This window comes from Zonotrichia albicollis, chromosome 11 (assembly GCF_047830755.1).
Source record: "Zonotrichia albicollis isolate bZonAlb1 chromosome 11, bZonAlb1.hap1, whole genome shotgun sequence".
In the NCBI taxonomy this organism is placed as follows: domain Eukaryota; kingdom Metazoa; phylum Chordata; class Aves; order Passeriformes; family Passerellidae; genus Zonotrichia; species Zonotrichia albicollis.
Window position 1 is genome coordinate 1,064,897 of NC_133829.1, and position 12,950 is coordinate 1,077,846.

At 52.8% G+C, this 12,950-nt stretch overlaps 1 protein-coding gene across 3 annotated transcripts in view; it reads left to right on the forward strand.

Annotated features, from left to right (window-relative positions):
- The window catches only part of ITGA11 (integrin subunit alpha 11), a 52,867-nt gene that overhangs the window by 30,905 nt on the left and 9,012 nt on the right, over positions 1–12,950 (forward strand). For all 3 annotated transcript variants that reach the window (XM_074549081.1, XM_074549080.1, XM_074549079.1), the window contains 11 exons: positions 174–314; positions 1,060–1,263; positions 1,929–2,059; positions 2,724–2,890; positions 5,117–5,253; positions 6,672–6,782; positions 7,251–7,336; positions 8,255–8,456; positions 10,423–10,521; positions 11,683–11,759; positions 12,788–12,877. In XM_074549081.1, coding sequence (XP_074405182.1) covers positions 174–314; positions 1,060–1,263; positions 1,929–2,059; positions 2,724–2,890; positions 5,117–5,253; positions 6,672–6,782; positions 7,251–7,336; positions 8,255–8,456; positions 10,423–10,521; positions 11,683–11,759; positions 12,788–12,877 — 1,445 coding nt within the window. The remainder of the gene's footprint in view (positions 1–173; positions 315–1,059; positions 1,264–1,928; positions 2,060–2,723; positions 2,891–5,116; positions 5,254–6,671; positions 6,783–7,250; positions 7,337–8,254; positions 8,457–10,422; positions 10,522–11,682; positions 11,760–12,787; positions 12,878–12,950) is intronic.

A 12,950-nucleotide genomic window follows, 5' to 3' on the forward strand; every position in this document is an offset into this window, starting at 1 on the left:
GAGAACTGCCCCAGCTCTGACAGATGTGATACAACCCACACCCCCACTTCCAACCCCAGACAGCCGCCTGTGGCAGCATCCACAGTGGCTGTGGCAGGGCTGGGATGTCCCTGTGGATCCAGGGGATCCAGGGGGATGGTGGCACCATTCCCACCCCGCCCTGTCTCCCCCAGATCGGCTCCTACTACGGCAGTGAGATCAATTCCCTGGACGTGAACGGCGACGGCGTCACCGATGTGCTGCTGGTGGGAGCGCCCATGTTCTTCAGCGAGGGCAGGGAGAGGGGCAAGGTCTACGTGTACACCCTGCACGGGGTGAGTGACACCTGGGGACATCACGGGGACGTCTGGGTGACGTCATGGAGGCTGTGTACCCTAGTGGGGTCTCGAGGAGGGGATAGAATAGGATCTTTGCCGCGTGGGAATGTGGATGTCCCTCTGGAGAAACCATCTCCAGCCACACGGCATCCTCCAAACCTGCTCCCCCCCAGCGAGAGATCAGAGCCCCCTCCAGAGCCTAAAGGTGCTTCCCTGTGGAAGCTGCTTCCCTGGTCGAGGAATTCCCCCAGTTGGAATTATGGAGCAAATAAAACCCACCTGGAGCATGGAATCCCTACACCCAAAGCACCTTATTATTTATGGAATTATTATTATTGTTATCATTATAGTAATTTTTATTATTAATGAAATTTGTACTTATTATAGAATTTATTTTGAGTATGGGATGTTTATTATTATGGAATTTGTGTTTGTTATGGAACACATTATTAATATGGAATTGTTATTATTGCTATTATTATTACTATTATTTACTACTACTACTACTATTGAATTATTTATGTAGGGTGCAAAGCAGATGTGGGGCTGGCTCTGGGGGTGCTCAGGGCTCCTCATTCCCCAGGGATGTGCTCCAAAATCCCCCATCCCTGGGAATGCTCCCCCCTCCTTCCTTGGGGAACCCCTCCCACATCCCCACACCGTTCACTTGATGCTTTCTCCTCTTCCCAGCCTTGCTGCTGATGCTCTGGGAATTGTCTTCCTTCCTTTTTTTCCCTGGCAGAACCTCTTTGTTCCCAGCGGAGCCCTAGTGGACCTCCAGAGTTACCAGAATTCCCGCTTTGGCTCCTGCATCGCCGCCGTTCCCGACCTCAACCAGGACTCCTACAACGACCTGGTGGTCGGGGCCCCTCTGGAGGACGAGCACCAAGGAGCCATTTACGTTTTCCTGGGATTCCAGGAGACCATCCTGAAGAAGTACAAGCAGGTGGGCCTTTCCCCTGCTTGGTTTTCCTCATCTTTTGTGGGAAAAATATAATTTGTCCCTGTTTTAAGGAAAAATCCACACCTGGGATTTAATTGTTAATTATTACGGCGAGATATCTCCTCTTTGGAGGCATCCAAGACAAAAGGTTGGAATTCAAGCATTGGAGCAGCGCTGGTGGAGTCCCCACCCCTGCTGGGATTTAAGATGTGTGGATGTGGCATTTGGGGACACTTTGTGGTGGCCTTGGCAGAGCCAGGGGGTGGATGGACTCCACAATCTTGGCTGGCTTTTCCAACCAGAATTATTCCATGGAATAGTGGGGAAAGAGGCTTGAAATTAGAGGCAATGTTTAGCATTTGTTGCAAGGGATTGCTATAGAGGTATTAATTATAATTTTTAAACATTTATTTATTTATTACACTTTTGATAAATGTTAAATACAGGGTAAATCCAGTAGCAACCTTGGATGGTGTCTCCAAAGCGAAATTGCACTTGAAGCAAACGCTTTCTGTTTTCCAAAGAGCAATTCCCTGGAAAGCCGTGTTTAGCATGCTCTCTTGGCACGGGGGATTTTCAGCGGCGAGGCGGAGCCAGCCTGGCAAAGCCTTGGCAGGCAGGGATGCTCCTGCTGGAATCCAGCCTGGATTGCTCCCGTTCCTTTCCAGCGGATCGCGGCCGCCGACCTCGCCCCGGGCCTGATGTATTTTGGATGCAGCATCCACGGGCAGCTGGACCTGAACGAGGACGGGCTCGTGGACCTGGCCGTGGGCTCGCTGGGGAACGCCGTGGTGCTCTGGTGAGCCAGGGATCCTGGGTGCCCTCTCCCGATTTCCTCTGCAAAAATCATGCCAAAATTTTTCCAGGAAAAACTGGTCTCACAACAATCCGAGCCATCTTTCTTGAATAACCACCCTCTGTCCAACGGGGCTGTGGGATCTCAATACCCTCGGGCCCTAAAAAGATGCCAGAGTTGGCTCTCCATTGAGTTTCATCCATGGCTCTCCATTGAGTTTCATCCATGGCTCTCCATTGAGTTTCATCCATGGCTCTCCATTGAGTTTCATCCATGGTTCTCCATTGAGTTTCATCCATGGCTCTCCATTGAGTTTCATCCATGGTTCTCCATTGAGTTTCATCCATGGCTCTCCAGAAGTTCCAAATTCATTTGGGGGGATTTGCCCAGGCTCCTTCTGCTCTGATTTAATTGGAACAATATTTTCTAATTAATTAATTAATTAATTAATGTTTGGATAGTCCCTTGAAGCTGTTGGGATGGAGGGTGGCTGTGCCCAGCCGAGATGCGTCACCCTGGGCTCTGCTCGGAGAGCGCCTCCGGTCTTCCCAACGTTCTGCAAAAAGGAGGGAAAAAGAGCGAAAAAGGCAAACCTGGAGCTGTGGGAGACTCCAGGATGTCCCACCCCGAGCCAGAGCCCATCCCGTGCCCTCTCCCCACCCCGCAGGTCCCGCAGCGTGGTGCAGATCAACGCCAGCCTCCGCTTCGAGCCCCCCAAGATCAACATCTTCACCAAGGACTGCAGGCGCAACGGGAAGGAGGCCACCTGCATGAGGGCCTTCGTCTGCTTCACCGCCCTCTTCCTCTCCGCTCACTTCCAGACTGCCAGCGTGGGTAAGGACAAAATCCCAATTCCTGCCTTGCTCAGGTCCCCAGCCCCACAGAAAACCCAGCTTTTGGGATGGAAATGGGATGGGGTTTGCAGGGGCTTATGTTGAGGGAAGAGACGAGGATCTGACTCCATGTTTCAGAAGGCTTTATTTATTATTTTATGATATATATTATATGAAAACTATACTAAAAGAATAGAAGAAAGGATTTCATCAGAAGTCTAGCTAAGAATAGAAAAAGAATTCATAACAAAGGTTTGTGACTGACTGAGACAGTCCAAACAGCTGGACTGTGATTGGCCATTAATTAGAAACAACCACACGAGACCAATCCCAGGTGCACCTGTTGCATTCCACAGCAGCAGATAACCATTGTTTACATTTTGTTCCTGAGGCCTCCCAGCTTCTCGGGAGGAAAAATCCTAAGGAAAGGATTTTTCATAAAATGTGTCTGTGACAGGAAGCCATCCAGGAGCTTGGAGGAGCTCACGTGTCCTTCTGCCACTTTGGCGTCACTCACATTTGTCCCTGTCCCGGCCGAGTCTCCGGGTCCTGGTTGTTGTTCTGCCGAAGAAACCCCCCCAGGATAAATCCCACCTATCCCTCACCTGTTCCCTGGGCTGAGCTCTCCTGGGATTTGCCTTTCCGTGCTCCATGTGCCGGGAATGTCCCCGCAGCGGGACAGGAGAGGACGAGCCCGGCCCGCGTTGCGCAGGGCCCATCCCTCCCGCTGCAGCAGCGGGACACATCTGCCCGCCAGATGTGCATTTTCCACAACATCCCAGGGAATCTGGAGCTGGCCAGCCCTCCCGTTAAACCCTTGGATGGAGCCGTGACCCCGAGTGATCCCCGGCGGATTCCCGGGAGTCAGCGGAGCAGGGAGGCGATAGCGGCTCGGCCCCTGCGAGCCAGCAGCAAACACCGTCCAAGGAAAATCAGGATCAAAGCCAAGGAAAAACTCCCATTGCCCAGAGCAAGAGCTTTGTTTTGTGCTGTCAAATCCAGCCTTTTTCTCCCTGCTGCTGTCCCTGTGGGATAAAATCTGAGTGGGATTTCCTTATTTATTTGATTTTACCTTTATTTCCCCTGGAAATAAAGAGTCAGCCCCTCTGCTCTGGAGCCAGGCTGGGAGAGCTGAGGGTGTCCAGCCAGGAATGAGAATCCAGAGAAACCTCAGAACCCCTTCCAGGGCCTAAAGGAGCTCCAGGAGAGCTGGAGAGGGACAAGGGATGGAGGGACAGGACACAGGGAATGGATTTAAGCTGAAAGAGGGACAGATGGCAAATTGGGAAGGGATTGTTCCTGTGAGGGTGGGGAGGGGATGGAATTTCCAGAGCAGCTGTGGCTGCCCCTGGATGTGCCCAAGGCCAGGCTGGACACTTGGAGCACCCTGGGACAGTGGAAGGTGTCCTTGCCGTGGCAGGGGCTGCAGTGAGATGAGATTTAAGGTCCCTTCCCAAACCATTCTGAGATTCTGTGGTTCTCCGAAATCCCTGCTTGGTTGGGAGTCTCCAGCTGCTTTCCAACAGCAGTGCAGGAACCAAAGGATCTCCATAAATCATCCAGGTGAGGGGTTGTTGGAGATTTTTTCAGGGATGGCCTAGAAGGCAGCTGTGAGGAGCAGATTCTCACAGCCTGTTTCTGTGAACAGCAGAGGTTCTCAGGTTATTTTTAATTACAGGTAAAAGTGACAAACATGAAGGCCTTGAGAGCCTTGCACATCAGAGTTCTCAGGCAGCTTTCTCATAACAAGTGGATGTTCTATCTTTGGCTGTTTTGGGAAAGCAAGAATAATTTTGGGAACCCAAATCTTGGTATTGGAAACATAAGGTGGAGTTGGTATGTTATCTCTGACCTATTGTGAGCTCAGATTTTGCAATATGCATGAAGTGAATTAACACTGTTATAAAAGGTGCCAGATTGATTAATAAATCGGAGTCGATGGCTGACCAACGCAAGGTGGGTCGTCTCCCCTCCAACTTCAATAAGGGGTGAGCACCAATTCCTCCAGACCAGCACAGGAACACCTGAGAGGCAAACAACTCCACGCCTGCACAGATTTTACACAGGGCCTCGCAATAATTCATTCCCAAAACCCCTCACTTGGCGAGGGGAAGCTTTTCTGACATGCCTGGGATTTCCCTGAGCAGGGAATGGACCTTGGGGGTCACTCTTTGCCCAGGGTTTGGGGCGTGTGGCCCCAAGGGCTGAGCTGGGCCTGTCCTTGCAGGGCTCAGGTACAACACGACCATCGACGAGCGCCGCTACTCGCCCCGGGCACACCTGGACGACGGCAGGGCGGCACCACGGGCACTGGTGCTGGCAGCCGGGCAGGAGCTCTGCCACACCCTGCCCTTCCACGTCCTGGTGAGTGTGCAGCAGGAGGTGTTCTAAATGAGCCTTGCTTGGTGGTATCCTATGCAAGCTGTTCCAGCTCCAGAGCTCAGTCCCCAAGGGCACTGGGTGCCAGAAGCCAGCTCGCTCTCAGACCAAGGCCGTGGGTCAGCCCCTAGCAAGCAGGGAATATTCAGCTCTTAGTGATCAGGCAGCTCTTGTGATTTCAGCTTTGCTTGCTAGGTAGCTTTTCCCTTGGCCTAAGGCTCCAGCAGAGGGTAGAGAGAGGAGAAGCAGAAGACGCTGGCTGTTCCACGAGTATGGCTTTATTGTAGGGTCTGTGAAGGGTCTCAGCTCTTCTTCTTCCCAGTTAGCAGGGGTACAGTATGCTACTGTTATACCCTTGGCCTGGATCCAATCCTGACCAATGGCAAAGGTGTTAGGGTGACCATAAGTGACCAACAGTAGGGTTAACACAATATTGCCTTCCATGGCTATAGGGATAAGGTACAAGGCGGATGTCCCTGGAGACAGGAAACTTCTTTGCCGCTGTGTCAGCATTCTATTCTCCAAGGGGCCCTGGCTAAACCTGAGGGGTTTACTACAGTGTTCTTCTCTCCAGCATCCCCAGCCTCATCCCGCTGGAGCCATCCCGCTGGGCTCCTCCTCCTCTGCCGGTTTGATGTGGTCAGGGACGGAGCTGCCAGCACGTGGCAGCTGCTGGGTCCCCAAGCGGTGACATCAGCCTCCACGTGCTCCGTTCCACCACCAGACGTGTCCTCGGGGAGGGTGTGAGCTCCTCATCCCAGGGTCAGGCTGCTTTTGCTGCTCCAAAATCAGGAATGCCCGTTGTTTTTCCGTCGGGAATGGCGCGTCCCCGTGCCAGCCCCGGGTGGTGTCCCCCTGTGTCCCAGCAGGGTCACCCACCCCGGGGTGCAGAGCTGGTGCATCCCTCGCTCGCAGGGAACAGCTGATGCACAAACCTGGCCAAACCCAAACATTCCCAGGGAATGAGGAGAATCTCGTGGAAGCCAGGCAGGCCTGAGCTGCCAGACTGGCCCAGCCCCAAGCCCCGGCTGAACTGCCGTGAACTTTTGGGAAATTGGAGGCTGGAGAAGGAGCTCGTGATTTAGCCCTAAAAAACATCTCCCTCCAGAGCATCCCCCTGCACTGTGGGGCAGGCACGGGAGGAGCTCCTAGGGTCTTCCAGAGGGCAGGGCTAGGTGGGATATTGGGAAGGAATTCCTGGCTGGGATAGAATTCCCAGAGGAGCTGTGGCTGCCGCTGGATCCCTGGCAGCATCCAAGGCCAGCGTGGATGGGGCTGGGAGCAACCTTGGAGATGGGATCTGGTTTCTGTTACAGCCCAGCCGTGGGCTGGGGCTGCAGGACAGGTGTGTGACCTTTGGGGACACCCCGGGGGCTCCTCTCAGTGCTCTCCCTGTGCCCCAGGACTCGGCGGATTACGTGAAGCCGGTGACGTTCTCCATCGACTACGAGCTGGAGCAGCCCGAGCACGGCCCCATGCTGGACGATGGGTGGCCCACCTCCCTCAGGGTCTCTGTAGGTAGCACAAGTGTCACCTCCCTGGTGACACCTTCCCAGATTCACCTTCCCAGTTCCACCTCCCTAAGTGTCACGTGCATGGTGTCACCTCCCTGGTGCTACCTCCCAAAGTTCTACCTCCCAAAATGTCACCACCCTAATGCGTCATCCCAAAGTGTCACCTCCCAAAGTGTCACCTCCCAAAGTGTCACCTCCCAACTGCCACACCCCAAAGTGTCTCCTCCCAAAGTGTCCCCTCCCAACTGCCACACCCCAAAGTGTCTCCTCCCAAAGTGTCACCTCCCCAAGTGTCACCTCCCCAAGTTCTACCTCCGAGGTGCCACATCCCAGGTGTCACCTCCCAAAATGCCACATCCCCAGTGCTACTTCCCAAAGTGTCACCTCCCAAAGTTCCACCTGCCAGGGCACCAGGGCAGATTTATCCCTGGCAAAATTGTCACCGAGCTGCTCTCGTTGTCCCCTCAGGTCCCCTTCTGGAATGGCTGCAACGAGGACGAGCACTGTGTCCCCGACCTGGTGCTGGATGCCAGGAGTGACATTCCCAGTGCCACGTGAGTAGCTGAGCCACAGCATCCTCCAGGAGTGTCACCAGCTGGGGGAGGCTCCAAAAATCCAGCCCCAGTCTGCGTTCTGTAAATTCTGACATCGCTGCTCCTCCATCCAGCATCACCACAAGGTTCATCCAGGCCCTCCATGAGGTGCTCCTTGGCACTTCTGAGCTGCTCCCTGCCTGTGGTTTTTCGGGGAATACACAAACCAGCGAATATTTGGTGCCATGGTGATGAGTTCCAGGGATATAAATGAGGAAATACCAGGGAATAACTGCAAGGCTGGCATTACCCACCTGGCAATTACGGGCTTGACTCATGGAAATAATTCCCCACTGCAGCTCCGTGGTTACAGAGCTATTAAAGGTTGCATCCACGGGAGGCCCCAGAGCTGTTCCAAGGGCTGGAGCCCCTCTGGAGCCAGGCTGGACGAGCTGGGAATGTTCACCTGGAGAAGGGAAGGATCCAGGGAGAGCTCAGAGTCCCTTGCAGGGCCTGAAGGGGCTCCAGGAGAGCTGGAGAGAGACTGGGACAAGGGATGGAGGGACAGGACACAGGGAATGGCTTTAGGTGAAAGAGGGATCGATGGGATTTTGGGAAGGAATTGTTCCCTGTGAGGGTGGGGAGGGGCTGGGATGGAATTCCCAGAGAAGCTGTGGATCCCTGGAAGTGTCCAAGGCCAGGATGAACAGTGGAGCTTGGAGCCACCTTTGCCATTGGCGTGGGATCTGCTCTTTCCCTACATCCCAGCTGTCCTGAGCATTCCTAATAATATTTGAGAAAGCATCACACCACTGGCCAAAAATCCCCAAAGTGTGCACGATGGGAAGAATCCCTAATTCCCCTTTCAGCACAGCGGGACAGAGGGGGAGAGCAGGGACCTCCATGGCGGTAAAATCCCGGGAATGCCCCGTTTTGCAGGGAATTCTGCCGGAGGGCGCTGCGCAGGGCGGACTGCTCGGCCTTCAGCCTCGCCTTCGACGCCTCCGTCTTCGTCATCGAGAGCAGCAGGAGGAGGGTGGCCGTGGAGGCCACGCTGGAAAACCGCGGGGAGAACGCCTACAGCACCGTCCTCAACATCTCCTTCTCCAGGAACCTCCAGCTGGCCAGCCTGATCCCCAAGGTGAGCTCCCGGGGCAGATCCGGGCTTTTCCAGAGGGGCTGCTAATCCCGGCCGGAGGAGAAAGCTGCAGCCCAAAGCAGAGCCCAAATCTGCCTCCATCCCTCATAAATCAGAGCTGTTTATGGGCTCCGTTTCTAAGCACTTCCAGCTCTTTATTTTGGAAATACAAAAAGGTTTTGAGTTTTAAGAGACTGGGCGAAGGTCAAACGCAGAGGAAATTATTTCCCTCTATTTTTCTCCTGCAGTGGTTTAAAAATACTCCCTGCACGTGGCCAAGTTCCCGTCAGGAACGAGTTTTTGCAGCTGAGAAATAACTCCTGGGAGTGGGAGCTGGTCATGGGGATGTGGCCACAGCTCAGCACTGAGCCGGGCGATGCCACCTCTCCGTGGCTTTCCCTGGATGGTCCCAGAGCGCCCCGAAAATGTCACTGCCCCGCTCACTCGATCTGGGTGCGACTCCTCCCTGCTCCCAGCGAGGTTTGGGAATGTGCTGATGCTGCTGAGCCTTCCCTCACCCCCCCATGACTTCATCCCCGCCCGCATCCTTTGTTTTTCTCCGAGCCGTGCCAAAGGAAAATTGTGGGGCTTGCTGCCCACAAAATAAGAAAAATGCATTTTTTGGAGATTATTCCAAACGAAGTGAGGGGAGCAGGGAAAATCCCTGGGGTGGTGGGGAACAGAAAGCACCGGGCAGCAGTGGTTGTAGGGAATATTTGCAACTGGTTATGGAGGAGTCATGGATAACAGGCTCCTGGATGTCCCTCTTTATCAAGGAGCATCCAGAGGGGATGGAAATCCATGTCTCATAAATAAAAAGTTGTTGTGGCCCCAAAAAGTCCATAATTTCAGCAGATGAATGGGAGGAAGCTCCAGGGTGTTTCTGGTGGCTGGTGCTGGGATATTCCAGCTCCTGGGTAGGAATTTTCCAGTGGCAGCAGCTCAAAGTGACCCCTTGTGGGATAAAAGCTGGAATAGCTCATCCTCTCATGGTGAGGATGGACACCACATCCCATGGCTGGAGAGGTGGAAGGTGTTCCAGCAGCAGGAATGCCAGCGTTGAGGTGAGGGAATTCCATGGCCATGCAGGATAACAGCTCCTGTAGTCTCTCAGTGCTTCCCAAAGACTCCTCATCACAACAAAAATGCCAGGAATAATCAGGTTCATTCATTCACCGCAGTTAAATTCATTCACTGCTGTAATTAAATTCATAAAGAGGATTTAAATCAGGAAACTGGGAGTTGCTTCCTGGAGATGGTCCTTTCCAAGAACATCAACAAATGCATGGGAAGAATTCCCAGCTGCAGCGAGCAGGGTGGTTTGGATGACTGGCTCGTTGCTTGCATGGTCCTTTGGTTGGGTTCTGGTTGGTGCTTGGTTGGTGGTTGTAGCCTTCCTTCATTCATTAGTTTGTTGACCAGTGGTTGATTGGGTTTTGGTTGTGTTTTGGTCGTTGGTTGGTTGGTCGTTGATTGGTTGGTGTTTTGTTGGGTTTTGGTTGGGTTTTGGTCATTGGTTGATTGGGTTTTGGTCGTTGGTTGGTTGTTGGTTGGTTGGTTGGTCATTGGTTCTTGTTGATGGTTGGTTGGGTTTTGGTCGTTGGTTGGTTGTTGGTTGGTTGGTTGTTGGTTATTGGTTGGTTGGTTGGTCATTGGTTCTTGTTGGTTGGTTGGGTTTTGGTTGTTGGTTGTCAATTGGTTGGTCATTGACTGGTTGGTCAGTGGTTGGTTGGTCATCGGTTGATTGTCCATTGGTTGGCCTTTGGTTGGCCACTGATTGGCCATTATTTGATTGGCCATTGGTTCGTTGGGTTTTGGTTGATTGGTCATTGGCCATTGGTTAGTTGGTTGTTTCCCCAAAGCCAAGGCCCCTTTTCAGCCCCTCTGGTGTTCCCAGTTTCCCAAAGAGCCGGGGCTCATTCCCGGTGTCCCGGGCATTCCACGGACAGGACTTTGTGTCCCGTTTCAGGACGACGGCGACATCAACATCGACTGTGCCAGCGACGACAGACACCCCACCAGGAGGGTGTGCAACGTCAGCTACCCCTTCTTCCGAGCCAAGGCCAAGGTAGGACATTCCCAACTTCCCACTGCACCTTCTGCCCCCAGGGTCACATCTGGGCAGCCCTCAGCAGGATTTTGAAGACAAACTTTTGGTTTCTTCCCTTCTGGAGTTTGAAAGGCATCTTAGGGAAGCTGGGATGGTTGGGATCCTGCCCTGGTGCTCAGGAGAGCCCCAGAATCCAACCCAGCTCCTCCAGGTGACAGAACTTGCCTCAAATCCTTTGGAAAAATTTAACGTTGGCTTCAAACCAAGGATGGGAACTTTCCTGAGCTGATTCCCTGCAGGATGAGGCTCCTTCCCCACCTGATAGGTTTTCCTTGCCCTGAGGTGCCTCTGGATCCTGCTCAGAGCCAGTCCCAGTCCCCCTGGGTGGTGGCATCCTCCAAACCAGTGTTCCCAGTACTTGGGATGAGCCCAGATCCAGTTTATCATTTTTATAAGCCATAAACCCTTGGGAAACATCAAATTCAGGGTTCAGTTGGGGAAAAGAATAGTGGGGAGGAGATCCACTCAGGATCCGCGTGGAATCCCACCTGCCACCCGTGGGAAAAGGGACCAACACAAGCAGGACCTGGAGATAAAATCTCCCCAGCTCCTGTATCCGTCTGAAACCTTTCCTGGATTATGATGGATGAGCCTCAGGCAGCAGGCTCGGCTTGAAAGCTCCCAAAAATCCCAGTGGGATGCCTGTGGCTGCAGGAGGAGCTGGCTGCCCATGACCTACAGGGTCGGGAATGCGTCCGTGGGCCATCAGGTAGTGCCGCTCCTGCCAAAACAAAGACAGGCTGGAAATGGAATTTTGGCTCCGGAGCCGCGGGAGCTTTAATATTCCAGTCAGCTGTGCCGGCCCAGACGGTTTGAGGTCACTGCAGATGTGACATTTATCACATTTATCCCGTTTTATTGGGGTTGGCTCTCTCCAGCTGCCTCCCCTTCCCGCCGGTCCCGGGCCTCTGGAGGGATCTGCTTCCAAAGGGAGCCGCTCATTGCTCCCATCGCAGGGGCTGAGAGAATTCCTGCAAATCCTGCTCTGCTCGGTTCTGGTGGGATTGGGAATTATGTCTCCTGCAGGGTCCTGCACTGGCCCTGCTCAGCACTCGGGATTTTATTTCCTGGGATGTTTTTCCCGGTGTTTTTCCCGGTGTTTTCCCCTCTTCTCCGCAGGTCGCTTTCCGCCTGGATTTTGAATTCAGCAAGTCCGTCTTCCTGCAGAGCATGGAGGTCTACATGGCTGCCAGCAGGTCTGGGGACGCTTTCTCCCTCTGGAATCACGGAATCATGGAATGGTTTGGGCTGGAACAAAAGCCCACCCAGTCCCACCCCTTCCCTGATCCCAGGGTGCCCACAATGGACAATTCCAGGGATTCAGGAATTCTCTGGGCACCCCAGGATGCAGCCGGCTTTCCTTGGGATTCCTTCCTCCAGAGCCAGAGGTTTTCCATGGAATAACCCCATGGAGAGCCAGTTGCTGTGGGTTACCCTGTGCTCCCAAACCTGGCTATTTTCATTTATCTCGGGATTTACATCCATGATTTTTCCGTGCCTGTGGAAGCTGCTGGGCTCTGCTGGATCTCCAGCCGCTGCTGCTTTGTCATCCACACTCCCACCACAAATATTTCCCAGGAGAAATATCTCCTAATAATTTTACAGAGTTCTCCTTACCCCCCATTCCTGCACAGGTAAAGGTTTCCCACAGGGAAATGTGGGAAATCCTGCAAAAAAAGGGAAAATCCTATGAGGAAAGGGAAAATCCTATAGGGAAGGGTAAAATCCTATAAGGAAGGGGGAAAATCCTATGAGGAAAGGGAAAACCCTATAGGGAAGGGTAAAATCCTACAAGGAAGGGGGAAAATCCTATGAGGAAAGGGAAAATCCTATAGGGAAGGGTAAAATCCTACAAGGAAGGGGGAAAATCCTATAAGGGCGGGGAAAATCCAATAAGGAAAGGGAAAATCCTATAAGGGGAAAAATCCTACAAAGAAAGGGAAAAATTAAATCAACTTAATATTTATTAAATTATTAATAAATAATTGAATTAATTAACTAAATTATTAATTTTTTTTTTTTTCCTACGTTTCACCAATTAGAGCAGAGGATGCTTCCCCTACACCACTTTAAGCTGCTGGGGGTGACACCTCCCTCCAAATCATTTAAATGATAAAAACCTCCGATTAAAATCCTGCTTTGACCAAAATCAGCCTTCCCAAAAAAAACCATTCCCGGGGGGATTTGGCTGCTGCCTGACCCCCTGGCCCTGCTGCTGTTGCAGTGACAGCGAGGAGAAGGAGAGCACCAAGGAGGACAACGTTGCCCACCTCAACTTCCAGCTCAAGTACGAGGCCGACCTGCTCTTCACCAGGTGAGGGGTTTGGGATGGGATTTGGCTCCGGGGAGGTCGTGGATTGGGAAAAACCCCTTGGGAAAACCAGCTG